The 23,873-nt window shown below is 44.4% G+C and overlaps 1 protein-coding gene across 1 annotated transcript in view; it reads left to right on the forward strand.

Moving 5' to 3' along the window:
* Positions 1-8,108: 8,108 nt before the first annotated feature.
* The window catches only part of LOC138279410 (collagen alpha-1(III) chain-like), a 125,959-nt gene continuing 110,194 nt past the window's right edge, over positions 8,109-23,873 (forward strand). The window contains exon 1 of the mRNA XM_069219402.1: positions 8,109-8,215. Coding sequence (XP_069075503.1) covers positions 8,109-8,215 — 107 coding nt within the window. The remainder of the gene's footprint in view (positions 8,216-23,873) is intronic.

Consider the following 23,873-nt stretch of genomic DNA (forward strand, 5'->3'; position numbering starts at 1 on the left):
CATCTTTTATATATATCTGCGAATTTGATTTGATAACGTGTCTTCAGCTTTCTGATTCTATATAGGTCATGGCAGACAATACTACACTAGGACATAAAGTGAAATATTGTAAATACATGTGTATAGGTCCACCCCATTGGGATTCCGACCCCATTACCGCCATCCTGTTCCTGGCGGTCTTGACCGCCAGGAACAGGATGGCGGTAAGGGGTGTCGTGGGGCCCCTGGGGGCCCCTGCAGTGCCCATGCCACTGGCATCGGCACTGCAGGGGCCCCCGTAACAGGGCCCCACTAAGATTTTCAGTGTCTGCCTTGCAGACACTGAAAATCGTGACGGGTGCAACTGCAACCGTCGCACCCTTCCCACTCCGCCGGCTCCATTCGGAGCCGGCTTCCTCGTGGGAAGGGGTTTCCCGCTGGGCTGGCGGGCGGCCTTCTGGCGGTCGCCCGCCAGCCCAGCGGGAAAGCCAAAATACCCACAACGGTCTTTTGACCGCGCAGCGGTATTCTGGCGGTCCCAGCCAGGCCGGCGGCTTCCGCCGCCGGCTGGGGTCAGAATGACCCCCAAAGTGTCTCCTTCGAAATTGCAATACTGCCAAAGGAAAGTGAAATATTTGGGTCACCAAATAGAAAAAGGGTCGAGAAGAATCATGAAAGAAAGAGTAACGAGTGTACTTCAAATGAGTCCACCCAAAACAAGAAAAGAGGTGAGAAAGTTTTTGGGAATGGTGAGCTACTGTCGCCAATGGATTCCCAATTTCTCAACTTTAGCCAAACCCTTACTGAAACTGACCCAAAAAGATGCGCAGGATGAAATAGTGTTGAAGAGAGATGAAATGGATGCCTTTGTTGAATTAAAGGAATGCATGTGCAGAGCTCCAGCTTTGGGTATGCCTGATTACACAAAGCCGTTCACATTGTTTTGTCATGAACGTGATGCATGTTCCTTGTCTGTCTTGACTCAAGCCCATGGTGGCGTAAACAGACCAGTAGCATATTTTTCAGCTACTTTGGATCCAGTCGCAGCAGCCTTACCAGGATGCTTGCGTGCTGTAGCAGCAGTTGGTATAAGCTTAAATCAGAGTGAGGGAATAGTAATGGGACATCCCTTAACAGTTATGGTCCCTCACTCAGTCGAAATACTTTTGACACGTTCCCGGACACAGCACATGACTGGTGCTAGGCTTACAAGGTACAAGACAATAATTTTGGGATCACCTAATGTGCAGCTGAAAAGGTGCACTACGTTGAATCCAGCAACTTTGTTTCCCAGTGAAAATGTTGAAATTGAAAATGCCAAAGACATCGAACATGATTGTCTTCAGGTGACTGAATTTTGTACTAAACCAAGACCTGATATCAAAGATACTCAATTGGAAGAAAATGATCAGATTATTTTTGTTGATGGTTCATGTTTGAGAGATGCACTAGGAATATTGAAAGCAGGATATGTTGTATGCACAATAACTGGTGTTCTAGAAGCATCTTGGCTTCAGGGAGTTTACTCTGCACAAGTAGCGGGACTAGTAGCCCTTACTAGAGCTTGCCAACTTTCCGCATTAATGAAAGTCACCATTTATACTGACAGTCAGTACGGATTTGGAATAGTGCATGATTTTGGACAATTGTGGTCACTAAGAGGCTTCATGACCTCTTCAGGATCACCAGTGAAAAATGGTGGAAAGAATTAGAGAATTGTTACATGCTATCCAGTTACCAGGAGAAGTAGCAGTGGTAAAATGCAGTGCACACTCGAAATCACAAGATTTAATTTCTTTGGGAAATGGATATGCGGATCAAGTCGCAAGGTTTTGCGCATTGAACTGTATATTGCTCAGAGACGAATGGAATTTGATAAATGAACCAGAACTTGAACCAAGTGAAACCTTTGCTCTAAAAGTTGTAGACACAATAGAAGAATTAAAATTCCTACAAAATAATGTTAGTAAGGATGAAAGGCTCTCATGGAGTAAATTACAATGCGTAAAGAAACCAGACGATTTGTGGGTTTCAAGTGAAGGGAGATTGGTTTTGCCAGACAGTCTTTTGACGCAATTAGCCAGGTTATATCATGGACAAGCACACATTGGAAGAGATGCCATGATTAGATTATTCAAAATTGATTGGTTTAATCCCAAATTTCGCCAAGTTGCTGAAGCAGTTTGCCATCGTTGCGTCATTTGCCAACAAATGAACGCAGGAAAGGGAACCGTAGTAAATTTGAGCCACATTGGAAGAGCAGGTGGGCCATTCAGCAGGATGCAAATGGATTTCATTGAGATGCCTATGCATGCAGGCTTGAAATATGTGTTGGTGATTGTGTGTATTTTTAGTGATTGGATTGAAGCATACCCTACACGCAGAAATGACAGTCTCACAGTTGCAAAACTTCTCTTGAGAGAACTAATACCACGTTTCGGATTCCGATCTCTTTAGAATCAGATAGGGGAAGTCACTTCAATAACGGAGTAATCAAATTACTATGTGCAGAATTGAACATTGAGCAAAAATTGCATTGTAGCTATCGCCCTGAAGCATCAGGACTAGTGGAACAAATTAATGGCACGCTGAAATTGAGAATGGCGAAAATATTCGCATCCACAAATTTGAAATGGCCTGACGCGTTGCCCTTGGCATTGCAAATGCTCTTGGGAATATTACAGATGATATGGTATTGGACTACTGCAAAGGTCTGGCTGATGTGGTCCGCTCTTTTTCTCACCAGGTGGAGGCAACCACCTTGCCACCGATCCAAGGTCCAGGACACGCCCTGAAAGCAGGTGACTGGGTGGTGATAAAGAAGCACGTGAGGAAGTCGTGCTTGGAACCCCATTGGAAAGGACCCTTTCAAGTGATTCTGACAACTACCACCACTGTGAGGTGTGCGGGAGTTCCCAACTGGATTCACGCCAGTCACACGAAAAGGGTGACGTTTCCCACAGAAGAGGAAATTGAAGCACTGAAATTACCAACAGCTGACAGGAAAGTACCAGACACTGAGACAGAACGAAGAGAGCCTGAAAACGAACAAGAAGAAATTGAGACAGAAGAAATATTCTCAGAGGAAGACGAAGTCGATCCTTTTGAGGACAACAGAGAAGAAGCCTCAGGAGGTGACAGAGATCCTATCTCAGTTGAAGAAGCAGGAGAGCCTAATAAGAGGAGGGCTTTCCCAGAAGCAGACGAGACAGGAAAAGAAGGAGAAGACCTGACTGATCTCCCAGGTGAAAGAGACAAGGCAGAGCAAAGTGAAATTGCTCCAATTCTTCCAGAACCGGTTGCAGGTCCATCAGGTGAAAACAACGTAAACGGAGACAAAGCATATCAAAGACTAAAGAAACATTGAATGAAAACAAATGGCCAAAAGTGAAAGAGAAAAGAAAGGAAGTGTCTATCATAATAACCACATCAAATGAAGAAAAGGACACAGCCAAGGGACAAGACATAAGCGAAAGGGAATCAAAAGGAGATGCAAAATTAAAAAGGAAAAGAATACCGAGCAGAAGATATTCTGGTCCAGAATGGGCATACACAGCCACTAATGATTGGTCAGATGAATTTCTATCTCTTAGTCTTGAAAACGAAGAAGCAGAATGACATTTTGGTACTTGAAAAGTGAAATTTCATGAACATTACCGAATAAGACATTGATAACCTGATTGACTTTTGAAACCGATTTTAAGGCAAGCTGCTAAACCGATAAGAGACTAAGGGCCAGATGTAGCAAAGCGTTTGCGACTCGCAAATGGCGAAAAACGCCATTTGCAAGTCGCAAAAGCCTCACCGGAATGCAGAAATGCATTTTGCGAGTCGGATCCGACTCGCAAAATGCATTTCCGACTCGCAAATAGGAAGGGGTGTACCCTTCCTATTTGCGACTCGCAATGCTATGCATTTTCATTTGCGACCGCGATTGCGGTCGCAAATGAAAGCACAGTTACCATCCACTTGAAGTGGATGGTAACCCAGGCGCAAACGGGAAGGGGTCCCCATGGGACCCCTTCCCCTTTGTGTCTGGAAAAAAAAAAATAATTCAGAGCAGGCAGTGGTCCAAGGGACCACTACCTGCCCTGAAAAATACTGAAACTAAAGGTTTCATTTGTTTTTCAAAGTGCAGCTCGTTTTCCTTTAAGGAAAACGGGCTACACTTTGAAAAAAAAACACTGCTTTATTTAAAAGCAGTCACGGACATGGTGATCTGCTGTCTCCAGAAGGCCACCATCACCGTGAGTGCCCTGACTCGCTATGGGGTCGCAAATTGCGACCCACCTCATTAATATTAATGAGGTGGGTCTTTGCTACCCCATAGCGACTCGCAGAAGGTGTCTGAGACACCGTTCTGCATTCCAAATTGCGAGTTGCAATTTGCGAGTAGCTGGGACTCGCAAATTGCAACTCTCAATTTGGAGTTTTGCTACATCTGGCCCTAAGCTGCTAAAGAAAACCGTGTGAACTTTGACCTCGTTCATCTTTTATATATATCTGCGAATTTGATTTGATAACGTGTCTTCAGCTTTCTGATTCTATATAGGTCACGGCAGACAATACTACACAAGGACATAAAATGAAATATTGTAAATACATGTGTATAGGTCTAATAACTGCATGCGTACTAATAATTATGGCAATAATTCTAGGAATGCATGGAGGGAATGAAAGAGACGCGAATGATGCTTCTATTCTTAAAACTACTACTGAATTAACTCCTTTGAAGAAACTCGAACAAGACGAAAAATATTTACACAACAAGAAAGAACTTTCTTCTAACGTTTTCTATCGCTTGCTGAATGAGTATGTTGAGACAATGGACGCGAAACATTGTTATGTGTCCACATAAATACCTACCTCAGTAATAGAAGGGGTGACATATCATAGCATGCCTCTTACGTATGGAATAACATGTAGCTTGTTACTAACCAGATTTTATGGCCAAGAGTATATTCAATATTTATTTTCCAATCATGATGTCATATTTTCATATGTCCCCATAATAGAGTACTTGAGTAAAGTAGCAAGAGATTATTATATAAAAATAGATAGGGGTTTCTTTGAACCAATATCACTGTTTTCCACATTTCATGCTCATAAAGAAAACCTTACATGCTTGCTTTCACCAGTAGAGAAAAGCTTTTTAGATCACACTGAAGATAGAAGGAAAATGGTAAAGGAAAAATTAGAAAAAGAATTACATAAGAGGACATCTGTAGATAACTATGCTTTTGCCGCAATAAAGACACAAGGGAAACTAGCTTTAGACGCAATACACATAGGGAAACTTTGTATATATAGACCTAAATCATACTATGATACAATCTTTGTAGGAACGAGTGAATGTAAACACGTGTTTTTATTCCAGAGTAAAGGGACGTTCATGTTAAATGGCCTAGATCCAGCTACTCCAGGAGTATATTATATTTGTGGACTCAATGCCTATTATCGTCTTCCAAAGGGATGGTATGGGAGATGTTATTTGGGAATAGTATTTCCAAATATTTTTCAACTAGACGTCTTAAAGACATTTCCAAAGCTGTCTGAATTACATCGTATTCAGAAAAGGGAGACAGCTTCTGGTGTGGTAGGAGATATATTTGGAGCAATGATTCCTTCAATAGGAGTTATATTGAATTCAATTAAAATACGAAAGTTTTCTACTATTGTGGATAACATGCTGACAAAATTCTCAGGAGCAATGATCCTGATGGATACTGAACTCGCTGCAGAAAGAGCTATGACTCTTCAAAATCGGCTTGCTTTAGACATTCTTTTAGCAAAGAATGGCGGCGTTTGCAAAATGCTTAGTGCACGTCACGGTTGTTCATATATACCAGACAACAGTGGGCAAATTAGAAATATGCTTACAAATTTAACTAACAAAAGTACAGATATGAAAGAATTTAAAGAACCAGGAGTATGGGAAAAGGTTGGAAAAGGATTTGCTTCAGTGGGAAATTGGCTCAGCAACATTTGGAACAGATTATTACTGAAAATAGTAAAAGGAATATTAATAATATTAATTTGCCTAATAGGTATTTGGGGAATATGGAAAGCTATTAAAATATTAAAATCAAGAAACAAAAGAAGAATAGAAAAGAAAGAACAAAAGAGAATGGTAGAAATATACAGGGAAAAATCAAAGGAAGTGAAGAGAAAAAGGGAATTGACTGAAATGCCAAATTACTGAAACAGAATTTTAATGAAATAAAATTTGTGATGGAAGATTTAATGTGATGACATAATTAGTCATTAGAGGAGGGATTGATGAAGCAGAAAAAAAAGGCTAACAAGCATTCATATATCATGTAACAAAATTGTATAAGACAATGTGATTTTAGCAAAGAAAAATAATGTGTGTAGAAAATGTGCCATCGAAGTAGTTCGCCATTGGTATAAACGAGCTTTATTAATCATGAAGAATGGACAATGTGGTAATCCGTCATAATTGCAGATGTATTTTATGATTTTCTCGTTAAAACTGTTATATGCTTAGCTTACATTTAGCACCTGTGAGCACCTGAACCAGCCTTCCCTTGATAAACAGAAGGAAGGCTTTCAGCACCAAGAGGACGGCTCTCAGCTCCAGAAGGCTGGTGTGGAGTCGGAACTCCGCCGGACATTAGAGGCCTATGATTTTCACCTCTCCCAGACAGCCTCCCAAACCCATAAACAATGCATCTGTCACCACAGTCAAGTCTGGGTGGGACAGGGAGAAGGGCCTGCCGCTAGCCCGATCGTGGTCCAGCAGCCAGCACTGTAGGTCTTTCACAGTCTCCTCTGAGATCTGAATGTGGTCAGAGTGGCACTCCTGATGTTGGGCCCAATGAGACTTTAAATTCCACTGCAGAGCCAGCATATGCCACCTGGCATACTCGACTAGAATGATGCAGGAGGCCCCTAGAGCCTCAGAGTCGACCTCACTTCAATCCAGGACTGTGGCTAAAAGATAGGAATTATAACCTGAATATCCTGGACTCTCTTTTACGTGGGGAAAGGCACAAAACCAAACCATATCCAGAATGGCTTGGATGCATCTAAGGAGTCAGGTGTGGCTTTAGCATGTTGATAGTGAACCCTAAAGATGACAGTAGGTTTGAAGTCTGCAGGTAGGTTGAAGACTGTCTGGGGCGAACTTGCCTTCAACAGCCAGCGTTGAAGTAGGGGAAGACTGGCACCCAGACCTCTAAAGGTGTACTGTCACCACTGCTATCACTTTCGTGAACACTCGAGGAGTGCTGGTGAGACTAGAGGTGAGCACAGCAAACTGAATATGCTCCTGTCACACTACAAACTGAAGGTAGCACTGTTGGGCTTGCAGGACCACTCACTGGAAATAGGCGTTCTGCAGGGATAGAGCCACCATCCAGTCACCAGGTTGGAGGTCAGACAGGGTCTGGGCTAGGATGAGCATTCTGAATTTCTCCTTCCATAGAAAGGTGTTGAGAGGGTGCAAGCCTAAAATAGGCCAAAGGTCTCCATCTTTCTTGGGCACCAGGAAGTAGTAGGAATAACAATCACATTCTACTTCTGGCACTGGTGCCCTCTCAACAACCCCTTTGGCCAAACAGGCTTGCAATCCTGCTGCAAATAGAAAGATGGTCCACTGTCAGACGTTGGGGAGGGGGGGTAGGAAGGTATGGTAAGGAAGAAAAGAAGGGTAAGGTGTATCCCCTGTGAACCATCTGTAGAACACACCTTTCCGATATTACTGCCTGCTAGCCCAGGAAAAATCTGTGGATTCTGTCGCCAACTGGGTGGCTATAACGGCACGCTGAAGAGGTTTGGCAGGTTGAGCTCCGGGGGGAGAGGATAGACTGAGCCAGCCCTTGACTTTGACCGAAGAGGGCACCACTGCTTCAACTGCGGAACTGCTGAGTTCCTTGTGGCCAGGGTGACAGTATGGTGCACCTTGGCCAAATCCTCGAAAGCAGCGGTAGAACTGTTGCAGTTGGCGATGTGGGGCAGATAGGCCCAGAGGGCATGTGGTAGCCCTGTTCTCTTTGAAACACTAGTGCGGGATCAGCCTTTTACCCAAACAGGAGAGTCCTGTTAAAGGGCATGTGTATAACAGAGGTCTGGACGTTGCCTGAGAACCCAGTCGATCGCAGCCACGCATGGCAGCGCACAGCAATGCTGACAATGGAATTGGTGGTGTCCATGTCCCATCGAATAGTGAAATTGTCTGCATCACAAATATCGTGAATCGCCTGAGCAAGAACAGGTCGGTTATTCTCAGGCACACCAGGGAGGACTTGTGCCATAATGTTTCAAGGGAATGGGAATAGCTTCCTGTAGGAGGCTGGCCTGGCTTGTAGTGGGTACCAAGGGGTACTTACACTCTGTACCATGTCCAGTTATCCCTTATTAGTGTAGAAGAGGTGTTTCTAGCAGCTTAGGCTGATAGAAGGTAGCTATAGCAGAGCAGCTTAGGCTGAACTAGGAGACATGCAAAGCTCCTACTAAACCACTGATGTCATATGCACAATATCATAAGAAAACACAATACACAGATATACTAAAAATAAAGGTACTTTATTTTTATGACAATATGCCAATAGTATCTCAGTGAGTACCCTCAGTATGAGGAAGCCAAATATACACAAGATATATGTACACAATACCAAAAATATGCAGTAATAGCAAAAGGAAGTAATGCAAGCAGTGTAAAGTTACAATAGATTGCAATAGGAGCACATAGGTATAGGGGCAACACAAACCATATACTCCAAAAGTGGAATGCGAACCACAAATGGACCCCAAACCTATGTGAACTTGTAGAGGGTTGCTGGGACTGTTAGAACACAGTGAGGGTTAGAAAAATAGCCCTCCCCAAGACCCTGTAAGGTAGGTGCACCTACAACCCCCAGAGAGCACAGAAGTCGTGATAGGGGGATTCTGCAAGGAAAACCAACACCAGCAAAGCAACAACAGTGGATTTCCAGACCTGAGTACCTGTAAGAGAAGGGGACTAAGTCCAAGAGTTGCAACAGTGTCGAGAGTGGGCAGATGCCCAGGAAATGCCAGCTGAGGGTGCAAAGAAGCTGCCACTGGATGGAAGAAGCTTGGTGTTTTGCAAGAACGAAGAGGACTAGGAACTTCCCCTTTGGAAGATGGATGTCCCACGTCATGAAGAAGCTTGCAGATGTGTTCCCACGCAGAAAGACCGTAAACAATCCTTGCTAGATCCAAGGGTCACGGTTAGGGTTTTTGGATGCTGCTGTGGCCCAGGAGGGACCAGGATGTCGCCACTTGGATGAGGAGACAGAGGGGGTGCCCAGCAAGTCAGGAAGCCTTCACAGAAGCAGGCAGCACCCGCAGAAGTACTGGATCAGGCACTTAGAAGAGGAGTAATCCGGAGTCCACCCGAGGTCACAAAAGGGAGTCCCACGATGCCGGAGGACACCTCAGAAGGTTGTGCACTGCAGGTTAGAGTGTCGGGGACCCAGGCTTGGCTGTGCACGAAGGAAATTATGGAAGAGTGCACAGGAGCCGGAGCAGCTGTAAATCACGCAGTACCCAGCAATGCAGTCTAGCGTGAGGAGGCAAGGACTTACCTCCACCAAACTTGGACTGAAGAGTCACTGGACTGTGGGAGTCACTTGGACAGAGTTGCTGAGTTCCAGGGACCACGCTCGTCGTGCTGAGAGGGGACCCAGAGGACCGGTGATGCAGTCTTTTGTTGCCTGCGGTTGCAGGGGGAAGATTGCGTCGACCCACGGGAGATTTCTTTAGAGCTCCTGGAGCAAGAAGGAGGCAGGCTACCCCCAGAGCATGCACCACCAGGAAACAGGCGAGAAAGCCGGCAGGATGAAGCCATACAAGGTTGCAGTAGTCGTCTTTGCTACTTTGTTGCGGTTTTGCAGGTGTCCTGAGCAGTCAGCGGTCGATCCTTTGGCAGAAGGTGAAGAGGGAGATGCAGAGGAACTCTGGTGAGCTCTTGCATTCGGTATCTGAAGAATTCCCCAAAGCAGAGACCCTAAATAGCCAGAAAAGGAGGTTTGGCTACCTAGGAAGGAGGATAGGCTAACAAGAAAGGTACGAGTCTATCAGAAGGAGTCTCTGACGTCACCTGATGGCACTGGCCACTCAGAGCAGTCCAGTGTGCCAGCAACACCTGTGTTTCCAAGGTGGCAGAGGTCTGGGGCACACTGGAGGAGCTCTAGGTACCTCCCCTGGGAGGTGCAGGTCAGGGGAGTGGTCACTCCCCTTTCCTTTGTCCAGTTTCACGCCAGAGCAGGGCTGGGGGATCCCTGAACCGGTGTAGACTGGCTTATGCAGAGATGGGCAGCATCTGTGCCCATCAAAGCATTTCCAGAGGCTGGGGGAGGCTACTCCTCCCCAGCCATCACACCTATTTCCAAAGGGAGAGGGTGTAACACCCTCTCTCTGAGGAAGTCCTTTGTTCTGCCTTCCTGGGCCAGGCCTGGCTGGACCCCAGGAGGGCAGAAACCTGTCTGAGGGGTTGGCAGCAGCTGCAGTGAAACCCCGGGAAAGGCAGTTTGGCTGTACCCGGGTTCTGTGATAGAGACCCGGGGGACCATGGAATTGTTTCCCCAATGCCAGAATGGCATTGGGGTGACAATTCCATGATCTTAGACATGTTACATGGCTATGTTCGGAATTACCATTGTGACGCTATACATAGGTAGTAACCTATGTATAGTGCACGCGTGAAATGGTGTCCCCGCACTCACAAAGTCCGGGGAATTTGCCCTGAACGATGTGGGGGTACCTTGGCTAGTGCCAGGGTGCCCACACACTAAGAAACTTAGAACCCAACCTTCACCAGGTGAAGGTTAGACATAACCAGGTGATCATCCCAGGTGGAGCTAAAGACAGCTATATCGTCCACATATGCTGTACTAAAAGCCTCCAACCCTTGCAGGACTGTATTCACCAACCTCTGGATAGTGGCAGGTGCATTTTTCAAACCAAAGGGCATTACTGTGAATTGGTAGTGCCCTCCAACAGTCGAAAATGCAGTTTGTGCTTTAGCATCCTCTGATAACTTGATCTGCCAATACCCTGCAGTCAAATTAAAGGTGCTTAGATACTTGGCAGATGCCAGTGTATCTATGAGCTCATCTGCCCTGGGTATAGAGTGAGCATCAGTTTTTGTTACCTGGTTGAGACCTCTGTAATCTACACAAAACCTCATCTCCCTTTTTCCATCTTTTGAGTGAGGCTTTGGTACAAGCACCACAGGAGAGGCCCATTGGCTTTCAGAATGTTCAAACACTCCTAGTTCAAGCATTTTCTGAACTTCTTGTTTTATGCAGTCCTTTACATGATCAGGCTGCCTATAGATTTTACTTTTGACAGGCATGCTGTCTCCAGTATCTATTGTGTGCTCACACCAAGATGTGGTACCTGGCACAGTTGAAAAGAGTTCAGAAAACTGACTTAGGAGATTTATGCAGTTGTCTTTTTGCTCAGCAGTAAGACAGTCTGCCCAAACTTCACCTTCCACTAGAGCATCCTCTTCTGTGGAAGAGAAGAGATCAGGGAGAGGGTCACTATCTTCTTCCTGTTCCTCATCTGTTGCCATGAGCAGGATGAGAACAGCCCTGTCATAGTAGGGTTTTAGGTGATTGACATGGAGCACCCTAAGGGGACTCCTGGCAGTGCCCAGGTCAACTAAGTAAGTGACCTCGCCCTTCTTTTCAACAATGAGATGGGGTCCACTCCATTTGTCTTGGAGTGCTCTTGGGGCCACAGGCTCCAATACCCACACCTTCTGTCCTGGTTGGTACTGAATCAGAACAGCCTTCTGGTCATGCCATTGCTTTTGGAGCTCTTGGCTGGCCTGAAGGTTTTTACTGGCCTTTTTTTCATGTACTCCGCCATTCTGGATCTTAGGCCAAGTACATAGTCCACTATATCTTGTTTAGGAGCTTTTAAAGGTTGTTCACAACCCTCCTTCACAAGTGTTAGAGGACCTCTTACAGGGTGCCCTAATAGGAGTTCAAAGGGGCTGAAGCCCACTCCTTTCTGGGGTACCTCCCTGTAAGCAAAAAGGAGGCAAGGTAACAGGATATCCCATCTCCTGCTGAGTTTTTCAGGGAGTCCCATTATCATTCCTTTGAGAGTTTTATTAAACCTCTCTACCAGTCCATTTGTTTGTGGATGATAAGGTGTGGTGAATGTGTATGTTACAGCACATTCCTTCCACATGGCAGACATAAAGTTGCTATCCCTGTCTGATACAACTTCTTTTGGAAAACATACCCTGGAAAAGATTCCCAGGAGGGCTTTTGCCACTGCAGGTGCTGTAGTGGTCCTTAGAGGAATTGCTTCAGTATATCTTGTGACATGGTCCACTACCACCAAGATAAACCTATTGCCTGAAGCAGTAGGAGGGTCAAGGGGGCCAACTATGTCAACCCCTACCCTTTCAAAGGGAACCCCAACCACAGGTAGTGGAATAAGGGGAGCCTTTGGAGTGCCACCAGTCTTGCCACTGGCTTGGCAGGTCACGCAAGACTTACAAAAATCCTTTGTGTCCTCTGACAACCTAGGCCAGTGAAACAGGGGGACAAGCCTTTCCCATGTTTTAATCTGACCCAAATGTCCAGCCAAAGGAATGTCATGTGCTAGAGTTAGGAGGAACTCTCTGTACTGCAGGGGAATGACCAATCTCCTGGCTGCTCCAGGTTTTGGGTCCCTTGCCTCTGTGTACAAGAGGTTGTCCTCCCAGTAAACTCTATGTGAGTCACTGACATCCCCATTTTGCTGCTTGACAGCTTGCTGTCTGAGACCCTCTAATGTGGGACAGGATTGCTGTGCCACACTCAGCTCTTCCCTAGCAGGCCCCCCTCCACCCAAAAGCTCAGCAGTGTCTGCTGCCAGCTCCTCTGGTGAAGGTTCTGCACAGGGAGGAAATTCTTCTTCCTCAGAAGTTGAATCATCTGTAGACGGAGGGATAGTGGGTAGGGGTTTACCCTTACTACCCCTAGCTTTAGGGAGCACTTGGTCCATTGTTCCAGGATCCAAGTCACCCTGTCCTTTTTGCTTTTTGGCCTGAGCCCTGGTCAAAGCAAAAATATGCCCAGGAATGCCCAGCATTGCTGCATGAGCCTCCAACTCCACTTCTGCCCAAGCTGATGTCTCTAAATCGTTCCCTAGTAGACAGTCAACAGGTAAATCTGAGGCAACCACAACTTTCTTTGGACCAGTAACCTCCCCCCCCCCCCAGTTGAGATTCACAACAGCCATGGGGTGGCTAAGAGTGTTGTTATGAGTTTCTGTCACTTGGTACTGGTGACCAAGTAGGTGTTGTTCAGGGTGTACCAGTTTCTCTATCACCATGGTAACACTGGCACCTGTGTCCCTGTAGGCCTGAACCTCAACACCATTGATTAGGGGAAGTTGCTTGTACTTATCCATATTAAGGGGACAAGCAACCAAGGTGGCCAAATCAAATGCACCTTCAGAGACTAACACAGCCTCTGTGGTCTCCCTAACAAGACCAACCCCAACTAAGTTACCAAAAGTGAGCCCAGCTACTCCTATGGATTGGCTATGAGTAGGTTTGCTCCCACCACCACTGCTATTACTAGGGGCACTAGAGGTTGCAGTAGGGGTTGTGGTAGTGGGAGGTTTGGTGCTTTTCTTTGGACAACTGACATCAGATGTCCAATGGCCTTTCACTTTACATAAATAGCACCAAGGCTTTTTTACTTGATTAGAAGAGGATTTGGACCCACCACCCCCACCAGAGTGTTTTTGTGGGCCTGATGAAGACTCATTTTTAGATTTGTCCCCACCCTTGTCTGAAGACTTACCATCCTTCTTCTTGCCATCCTTGTCACCCCCTGTATGAACTTTTCTGTTCACTCTTGTTCTGACCCATTTGTCTGCCTTCTTTCCCAGTTCTTGGGGAGAGGTCAGATCTGAGTCCACTAGATATTGGTGTAACAAATCAGACACACAGTTATTCAGAATATGCTCTCTCAGGATTAGATTGTACAGGCTTTCATAGTCAGAAACTTTACTGCCATGTAACCACCCCTCCAAGGCCTTCACTGAATAGTCAACAAAGTCTACCCAGTCTTGTGAGGACTCTTTTCTGGTTTCTCTGAACTTAATCCGGTATTGTTCAGTGGTTAAGCCAAATCCATCCAAGAGTGCATCCTTCAAAACTGGAAAATTATTGGCATCACTATCTCTAACAGTAAGGAGCCTATCCCTACCCTTTCCATTGAAAGATAGCCAAAGGATAGCAGCCCACTGCCTTTGAGGGACCCCCTGTACCATACAGGCCCTCTCAAGTGCAGCAAACCACTTGTTAATGTCATCCCCCTCCTTGTAAGGGGGAACTATCTTGTGCAGATTCCTGGAATCATGCTCTCTCACAGGATTGCTATCAGGAATACTGCTGCTGCCACCATGGGGTCCAAACCCCAACCTCTGTCTCTCCTTCTCCAGATCTAGGGATTCCCTCTCTAGAGCCAGCTGTTGCTGTTTAAGCTTCAGTCTGGTCTCTTCCACTCTCAACTTGTTGAGTTCCCTTTCTAACAATTTGTCTTCAGGGTGGGTGGGTTGGAAATGCCTGGACACAGAAGATATATTGGATTCCACAGAGGGTGACCTGCCCCTAACAGCTTGCACTCTAAGAACTTGGCCTTCAGGAACAAAAACATCCCTACTATGATGGGAGCTTCTATTACTACCAGCATTGCTATGAGGTCTGCTAGGGGGCAGATTTGGAAGAGAACCCTGTACACCTCCCTCAAGGGGCTCCCCTGAGTCAGAGTTTGAGCTATCTCCTAACTTCTCAATTGAAGTGCCAGCTAGGGTCTTATCATTCTCAATAAGCACGTTAGACAGAAATTCTCTAGAAGGGTTCTTTCCTACCACTAAACCTCTATCAATGCAGAGACTCCTTAGGCTCTTGAAGTTAAGATTGTCATATGTTGTATTGACCATTTTAAGAGAAGTTCCTACATCAGACATGATAGAAGAAGGTTTAGGGACAGTGAGAAGAGAGAAAAAGTTTCAGGACTTTTTAAAGAACAGAAAAGAAAAACTTTTTCAACTTTTTGAAACTTTTAGAAAGTTTAGGAGTACTTTTCAGCACTTAGCAGATAGTGTAAGAGAAGAAAAGCAAACTTTTTGGATAGGTGTACATACACTGAACTTGTTTTGTATATTTTTCTCTTATGAGAAGTACAATATGACAAAGTGGTAAGTAGTTACAAGTACTTATCCCATCGCTGCACAACCAATGTAGGAGGCTGGCCTGGCTTGTAGTGGGTACCAAGGGGTACTTACACTCTGTACCAGGTCCAGTTATCCCTTATTAGTGTAGAAGAGGTGTTTCTAGCAGCTTAGGCTGATAGAAGGTAGCTATAGCAGAGCAGCTTAGGCTGAACTAGGAGACATGCAAAGCTCCTACCATACCACTGGTGTCATATGCCCAATATCATAAGAAAACACAATACACAGATATACTAAAAATAAAGGTACTTTATTTTTATGACAATATGCCAAAAGTATCTCAGTGAGTACCCTCAGTATGAGGATGCCAAATATACACAAGATATATGTACACAATACCAAAAAATATGCAGTAATAGCAAAAGGAAGTAATGCAAGCAATGTAAAGTTACAGTAGATTGCAATAGGAGCACATAGGTATAGGGGCAACACAAACCATATACTCCAAAAGTGGAATGCGAACCACAAATGGACCCCAAACCTATGAGAGCTTGTAGAGGGTTGCTGGGACTGTAAGAAAACAGTGAGGGTTAGAAAAATAGCCCACCCCAAGACCCTGTAAGGTAGGTGTAAATTGCACCTACAACCCCCAGAGAGCACAGAAGTCGTGATAGGGGGATTCTGCAAGGAAGACCAACACCAGCAAAGCAACAACAGTGGATTTCCGGACCTGAGTACCTGTAAGACAAGGGGACTAAGTCCAAGAGTCATAACAGTGTTGAGAGTGGGCAGATGCCCAGGAAATGCCAGCTGAGGGTGCAAAGAAGCTGCCACTGGATGGAAGAAGCTTTGTGTTCTGCAAGAACGAAGAGGACGAGGAACTTCCCCTTTGGAGGATGGATGTCCCACGTCGTGAAGAAGCTTGCAGAGGTGTTCCCACGCAGAAAGACTACAAACAAGCCTTGCTAGATGCAAGGGTCACAGTTAGGGTTTTTGGATGCTGCTGTGTCCCAGGAGGGACCAGAATGTTGCCACTTGGATGAGGAGACAGAGGGGTCGCCCAGCAAGTCAGGGAGCCCTCACAGAAGCAGGCAGCACCCACAGAAGTACCGGATCAGGCACTTAGAAGAGGAGTGAACCGGAGTCCACCCGAAGTCACAAAAGGGAGTCCCACGACACTGGAAGACAACTCAGAAGGTTGTGCACTGCAGGTTACAGTGTCGGGAACCCAGGCTTGGCTGTGCACGAAGGAAATCCTGGAAGAGTGCACAGGAGCCGGAGCAGCTGCAAATTACGTGGTACCCAGCATTGCAGTCTAGCGTGGGGAGGCAAGGACTTACCTCCACCAAACTTGGACTGAAGAGTCACTGGACTGTTGGAGTCACTTGGACACAGTTACTGAGTTCCAGGGACCACGCTCGTCATGCTGAGAGGGGACCCAGAGGACTGGTGATGCAGTCTTTTGTTGCCTGCGGTTGCATTGACCCACGGGAAATTTCTTCAGAGCTCCTGGTGCAAGAAGGAGGCAGGCTACCCCCAGAGCATGCACCACCAGGAAACAGGCGAGAAAGCCAGCAGGATGAAGTGATACAAGGTTGCAGTAGTCGTCTTTGCTACTTTGTTGCGGTTTTGCAGGCGTCCTGAGCAGTCAGCGGTCGATCCTTTTGGCAGAAGGTGAAAAGGGAGATGCAGAGGAACTCTGATGAGCTCTTGCATTCGGTATCTGAAGAATTCCTGAAAGCAGAGACTCTAAATAGCCAGAAAAGGAGGTTTGGCTACCTAGGAAGGAGGATAGGCTGGTAAGAAAGGTAAGAGCCTATCAGAAGGAGTCTCTGACGTCACCTGATGGCACTGGCCACTCAGAGCAGTCCAGTGTGCCAGCAACACCTCTGTTTCCAAGATGGCAGAGGTCTGGAGCACACTGGAGGAGCTCTGGGCACCTCCCCTGTGAGGTGCAGGTCAGGGGAGTGGTCACTCCCCTTTCCTTTGTCCAGTTTCATGCCAGAGATGGGCTGGGGGATCCCTGAACCAGTGTAGACTGGCTTATACAGAAATGGGCACCATCTGTGCCCATCAAAGCATTTCCAGAGGCTGGGGGAGGCTACTCCTCCCCAGCCCTGACACCTTTTTCCAAAGGGAGAGGGTGTAACACCCTCTCTCTGAGGAAGTCCTTTGTTCTGTCTTCCTGGGCCAGGCCTGGCTGGACCCCAGGAGGGCAGAAACCTGTCTGAGGGGTTGGCAGCAGCAGTAGCTGCAGTGAAACCCCAGGAAAGGCAGTTTGGCAGTACCCGGGTTCTGTGCTAGAGACCCGGGGGATCATGGAATTGTCACCCCAATGCCAGAATGGCATTGGGGTGACAATTCCATGATCTTAGACATGTTACATGGCCATGTTCGGAGTTACCATTGTGACGCTATATTTAGGTAGTGACCTATGTATAGTGCACGCGTGAAATGGTGTGCCCGCACTCACAAGGTCCGGGGAATTTGCCCTGAACGATGTGGGGGCACCTTGGCTAGTGCCAGGGTGCCCACACACTAAGTAACTTTTCACCCAACCTTCACCAGGTGAAGGTTAGACATATAGGTGACTTATAAGTTACTTAAGTGCAGTGGTAAATGGCTGTGAAATAACGTGGACGTTATTTCACTCAGGTGTTGCACTGGCAGGCCTGTGTCAGATTTGTCAGATCTCCCTATGGGTGGCAAAAGAAAAGCTGCAGCCCATAGGGATCTCCTGGAACCCCAATACCCTGGGTACCTCAGTACCATATACTAGGGAATTATAAGGGTATTCCAGTATGCCAATGTGAATTGGTAAAATTGGTCACTAGCCTGTTAGTGACAATTTGTAAAGCAGAGAGAGCATAACCACTGAGGTTCTGGTTAGCAGAGCCTCAGTGAGACAGTTAGGCATCACACAGGGAACACATACATATAGGCCACAAACTTATGAGTACTGGGGTCCTGGCTAGCAGGGTCCCAGTGACACATAACAAACATACTGACAACATAGGGTTTTCACTATGAGCACTGGGCCCTGGCTAGCAGGATCCCAGTGAGACAGTGAAAACACCCTGACATATACTCACAAACAGGCCAAAACTGGGGGTAACAAGGCTAGAAAGAGGCTACTTTCTCACAGGCCGTAAAGCGCGAAGATTGTATTCCCTAGGATGGAGGATGGTGACCCAACAATGAAGTAAAGAAGGGCGTAGCTAGGTCTACCTTTGGAAAATAAAAGAGCACCTTGTTAGCAAAGGGCAGTTGAATAGTTCTTCATAAACACTGCTGCCTGGCAGATGGTAGGTGAGGGACTGCTTTTTCTGTTGTTCAAGGTGAGGATGTTTCTAGGCAGGGCCTGCCACTGTATCGGTTGTGGATTACTGCATCTGGAAGTCTGAAGACAGCCAGGTGCAAAGACCTCATACTTTCTTTTGCCCTTGTTTTAAATACTCTTGTTTGAAGCCAGCATCGCTGCCACCTGTTGTAGGAACCACCACACTGCCCAAAGGCTGTGCCTGAGGAGCAGCAAGAAAATGATGTGAAACAAACAGCCAAAACTGGTTCTAAAAACAGTGGATCCATATTCCCTGTTTGCTTTCAAATTACTATGTGCAGCATTGAACATTGAGCAAAAATTGCATTGTAGCTATCGCCCTGAAGCATCAAGACTAGTGGAACAAATTAATGGCACGCTGAAATCAAGAATGGCGAAAATATGCGCATCCACAAATTTGAAATGGCCTGACGCGTTGCCCTTGGTGTTAATGTCAATGAGAAACACACCTGATAGAAAAACTGGACTATCACCGCACGAAATTCTCATGGGCAGAGCCATGAGACTTCCAGCAGTTCCTGCAAATGCTCTTGTAAATATTACAGATGATATGGTATTGGACTACTGCAAAGGTCTGGCTGATGTGGTCCGCTCTTTTTCTCACCAGGTGGAGGCAACCACCTTACCACCGATCCAAGGTCCAGGACACGCCCTGAAAGCAGGTGACTGGGTGGTGATAAAGAAGCATGTGAGGAAGTCGTGCTTGGAACCCCATTAGAAAGGACCCTTTCAAGTGATTCTGACAACTACCACCGCTGTGAGGTGTGCGGGAGTTCCCATCTGGATTTACGCCAGTCACACGAAAAGGGTGACGTGTCCCACAGAAGAGGAAATTGAAGCACTGAAATTACCAACAGCTGACAGGAAAGTACCAGACACTGAGACAGAACGAAGAGAGCCTGAAAACGAACAAGAAGAAATTGAGACAGAAGAAATATTCTCAGAGGAAGTCGAAGTCGATCCTTTTGAGGACAACAGAGAAGAAGCCTCAGGAGGTGACAGAGATCCTATCGCAGGTGAAGAAGCAGGAGAGCCTAATAAGAGGAGGGCTTTCCCAGAAGCAGACGATACAGGAAAAGAAGGAGAAGACCTGACTGATCTCCCAGGTGAAAGAGACAAGGCAGAGCAAAGTGAAATTGCTCCAATTCTTCCAGAAGCGGTTGCAGGTCCATCAGGTGAAAACAACGCGAAACGGAGACAAAGCATATCAAAGACTAAAGAAACATTGAATGAAAACAAATGGCCAAAAGTGAAAGAGAAAAGAAAGGAAGTATCTATCATAACCACATCGAATGAAGAAAAGGACACAGCCAAAGAACAAGACATAAGCGAAAGGGAATCGAAAGGAGATGCAAAATTAAAAAGGAAAAGAATAGCGAGCAGAAGATATTCTGGTCCAGAATGGGCATACACAGCCACTAATGATTGGTCACATGAATTTCTATCTCTTAGTCTTGAAAACGAAGAAGCAGAAAGACACTTTGGAACTTGAAAAGTGAAATTTCATGAACATTACCGAATAAGAGACATTGATAACCTGATTGACTTTTGAAACCGATTTTGAGATAAGCTGCTAAACCGATAAGAGACTAAGCTGCTAAAGAAAACCGTGTGAACTTTGACCTCGTTCATCTTTTATATATCTCTGCGAAGTTGATTTGATAATGTGTCTTCAGCTTTCTGATTCTATATAGGTCATGGCAGACAATACTACACAAGGACATAAAGTGAAATATTGTAAATACATGTGTATAGGTCTAATAACTGCATGCGTACTAATAATTATGGCAATAATTCTAGGAATGCATGGAGGGAATGAAAGAGACGCGAATGATGCTTCTATTCTTAAAACTACTACTGAATTAACTCCTTTGAAGAAACTCGAACAAGACAAAAAATATTAACACAACAAGAAAGAACTTTCTTCTAACGTTTTCTATCGCTTGCTGAATGAGTATGTTGAGACAATGGACGCAAAAGATTGTTATTTGTCCACACAAATACCTACCTCAGTAATAGAAGGGGTGACATATCATAGCATACCTCTTACGTATGGAATAACATGTAGCTTGTTACTAACCAGATTTTATGGCCAAGAGTATATTCAATATTTCTATTCCAATCATGATGTCATATTTTCATATGTCCCCATAATAGAGTACTTGAGTAAAGTAGCAAGAGATTATTATATAAAAATAGTTACGGGTTTCTTTGAACCATTATCACCGTTTTCCACGTTTCACGCTCATAAAGAAAACCTTACATGCTTGTTTTCACCAGTAGAGAAAAGCTTTTTAGATCACACTGAAGATAGAAGGAAAATGGTAAAGGAAAAATTAGAAAAAGAATTACATAAGAGGACATCTGTAGATAACTATGCTTTTGCCGCAATAAAGACACAAGGGAAACTAGCTTTAGACGCAATACACATAGGGAAACTTTGTATATATAGACCTAAATCATACTATGACTCAATCTTTGTAGGAACGAGTGAATGTAAACACGTGTTTTTATTCCAGAGTAAATGGACGTTCATGTTAAATGGCCTAGATCCAGCTACTCCAGGAGTATATTATATTTGTGGACTCAATGCCTATTATCGTCTTCCAAAGGGATGGTATGGGAGATGTTATTTGGGAATAGTATTTCCAAATATTTATCAACTAGACGGCTTAAAGACATTTCCAAAGCTGTCTGAATTACATCGTATTCAGAAAAGGGAGACAGCTTCTGGTGTGGTAGGAGATATATTTGGAGCAATGATTCCTTCAATAGGAGTTATATTGAATTCAATTAAAATACAAAAGTTGTCTACTATTGTGGATAACATGGTGACAAAATTCTCAGGAGCAATGATCCTGATGGATACTGAACTCGCTGCAGAAAGAGCAATGACTCTTCAAAATCGGCTTGCTTTAGACATTCTTTTAGCAAAGAATGGCGGCGTTTGCAAAATGCTTAGTTCACGTCACTGTTTTTCATATATACCAGACAACAGTGGGCAAATTAGAAATATGCTTACAAATTTAACTTACGAAAGTACAGATTTGAAAGAATTGAAAGAACCAGGAGTATGGGAAAAGGTTGGAAAAGGATTTGCTTCCGTGGGAAATTGGCTCAGCAACATTTGGAAAGGATTATTACTGAAAATAGTAAAAGGAATATTAATAATATTAATTTGCTTAATAGGTATTTGGGGAATATGGAAAGCTATTAAAATATTAAAACCAAGAAACAAGAGAAGAATAGAAAAGAAAGAACAAAAGAGAATGGTAGAAATATACAGGGAAAAATCAAAGGAAGTGAAGAAAAAAATGGAATTGACTGAAATGCCAAATTACTGAAACAGAATTTTAATGAAATAAAATTTGTGATGGAAGATTTAATGTGATGACATAATTAGTCATCAGAGGAGGGATTGATGAAGCAGAAAAAGTAAGGCTAACAAGCATACATATATCATGTTACAAAATCGTATAAGACAATGTGATTTTAGCAAAGAAAAATAATGTGTGTAGAAAATGTGCCCACGAAGTAGTTCGCCATTGGTATAAACAAGCTTGATTAATCATGAAGAATGGACAATGTAGTAATCCGTCATAATTGCAGATGTATTTTATGATTTTCTCGTTAAAACTGTTATATGCTTAGCTTAAATTTAGCAGAGGCTTTGGCCTAGTCGCCCGGTCTCAATTTTAACTGCGTAGTCTTCGCTTGTATTAACAAAGACATGTTTTAACTTTAAAAGCTGTATTTTTCCAGTAGAATGACTAATACACTTATCTCAAGGTTTCGTGCTAGGCAAGTTTCATCCCCTCTGAAGCAAGGTCAGTTTCTGCAGGTGCAGACAATAAAGACACTGATACAGAAATAATTGGCAAACTTTGTTGCTACTTGTGTTCCAAAACTCCAAGGACACCTTATGCATAAATGAGTACTAAGAGAAAGACACTATTCATTGGTCAAAGAGAAACCACCCCATGGACCCTCCAATGGAAGACCCTGAAGAATTTGGAACGTTTTCTTACTTAAACCCACCGGACAACGAGAAGCCTGCCATTTTCTTTGATGCCATTTTGAAGCCAGATTCAAGACGCCATTTTAAATGACACTTTGATGCTTTTTCTCTATCCCAGAGAGAGAGACTTTAAAGAATTCTCACCCTAGAGACTTTAACTTTAACTTTACCCCGTCTTGCCCATACGATAACTTTTGCCCCATTTTCATTGCTGCCGCAAGGAAAACTTGACTTAAACTTTGCCCCTTTGAAATCTGCCCCATGCTGATCAAACCAGTACCTAAAGGACGAAGACTTACCTTGAATGCTGATTGTATTTGGTAATTATGAAAGGATAAATGTATTATTCATTGTATTTTCCTTCTTAGGTACCAACTGCTTATTTTGACAGAGCCTAAGCTAGAAGTTTTCTAAATTTATGTTGATAAAATTCTTTTGCATGAAGCCCCACATGCCAATGCTAATCAGAGGTTAGTTGAGGTATTCATTTGATGCACCACGCTGAATTGAAATCTTGTTATGCTGACCAATGTATGCAATTAGTCAAATTCAGTTACTTTTATTAGTGATTTGCATTGCTATAACTGAGTGTATTATGATCCAATTTTTGCGTAGATTGCGTTTCTTCCGTCGTTATGGACAGCTAGTAATGTTCGTATATGTATATCATTTGATTTTGAGACTTACTTATATTGTATTAGCTTTGTTAATATAGGGAAATAAACTCATTAACCTTTAATAAACAGGTGTGGTTATTCATGACTGAAAGGTCATGGTGTGTCTAATTACTGATTTTCAGTTTAACTAATTAGTTGTATTGATTACTAATTGAGTATTGGTTATTGATTATAAATGGTTATTGATTATTGATTTGAGGGATCCGACAATTCTTTGGATGAGGAGAGCTCAACCCGGTCAAAAGATTCACCGACCTCCGGAGTGTCCAAGTATAAATAATTTATACATACTGGACGCGCTATCAGTAGATGGTAGCAGAGGATGGTTTGGCCTTTTGGGACCCCATCCGAACAATAGACGGATTCAAGTTAGAATTTTCTTGGATAAAACAAGTTGGAGAGATGATGATGCCCTAAATCCCCATTGACTTTCCCGGAATCTCGGAGCTTGCGAATGGAGGAAATGGAGGTGTGAGAATGTTTTCGGCGTTTCTAGTGACGGTATGAGTGAAGTTAGGGTTTTGCGCTTGCACAGCTTATGCCGCAGATGAATTGAGAAGTTTGTGAGGATTTTTAGGGGGTTACTAACTCCAATCAAAATTTTAGAGGAGTGATACTCCAAAGTGTGAGAGTAGGGAAGTCGTCGAACTTCATATGTGTGTAGCGCTTTGTGCAGGAAAAATTG

Source organism: Pleurodeles waltl, chromosome 2_2 (assembly GCF_031143425.1).
Source record: "Pleurodeles waltl isolate 20211129_DDA chromosome 2_2, aPleWal1.hap1.20221129, whole genome shotgun sequence".
In the NCBI taxonomy this organism is placed as follows: Eukaryota; Metazoa; Chordata; class Amphibia; order Caudata; family Salamandridae; genus Pleurodeles; species Pleurodeles waltl.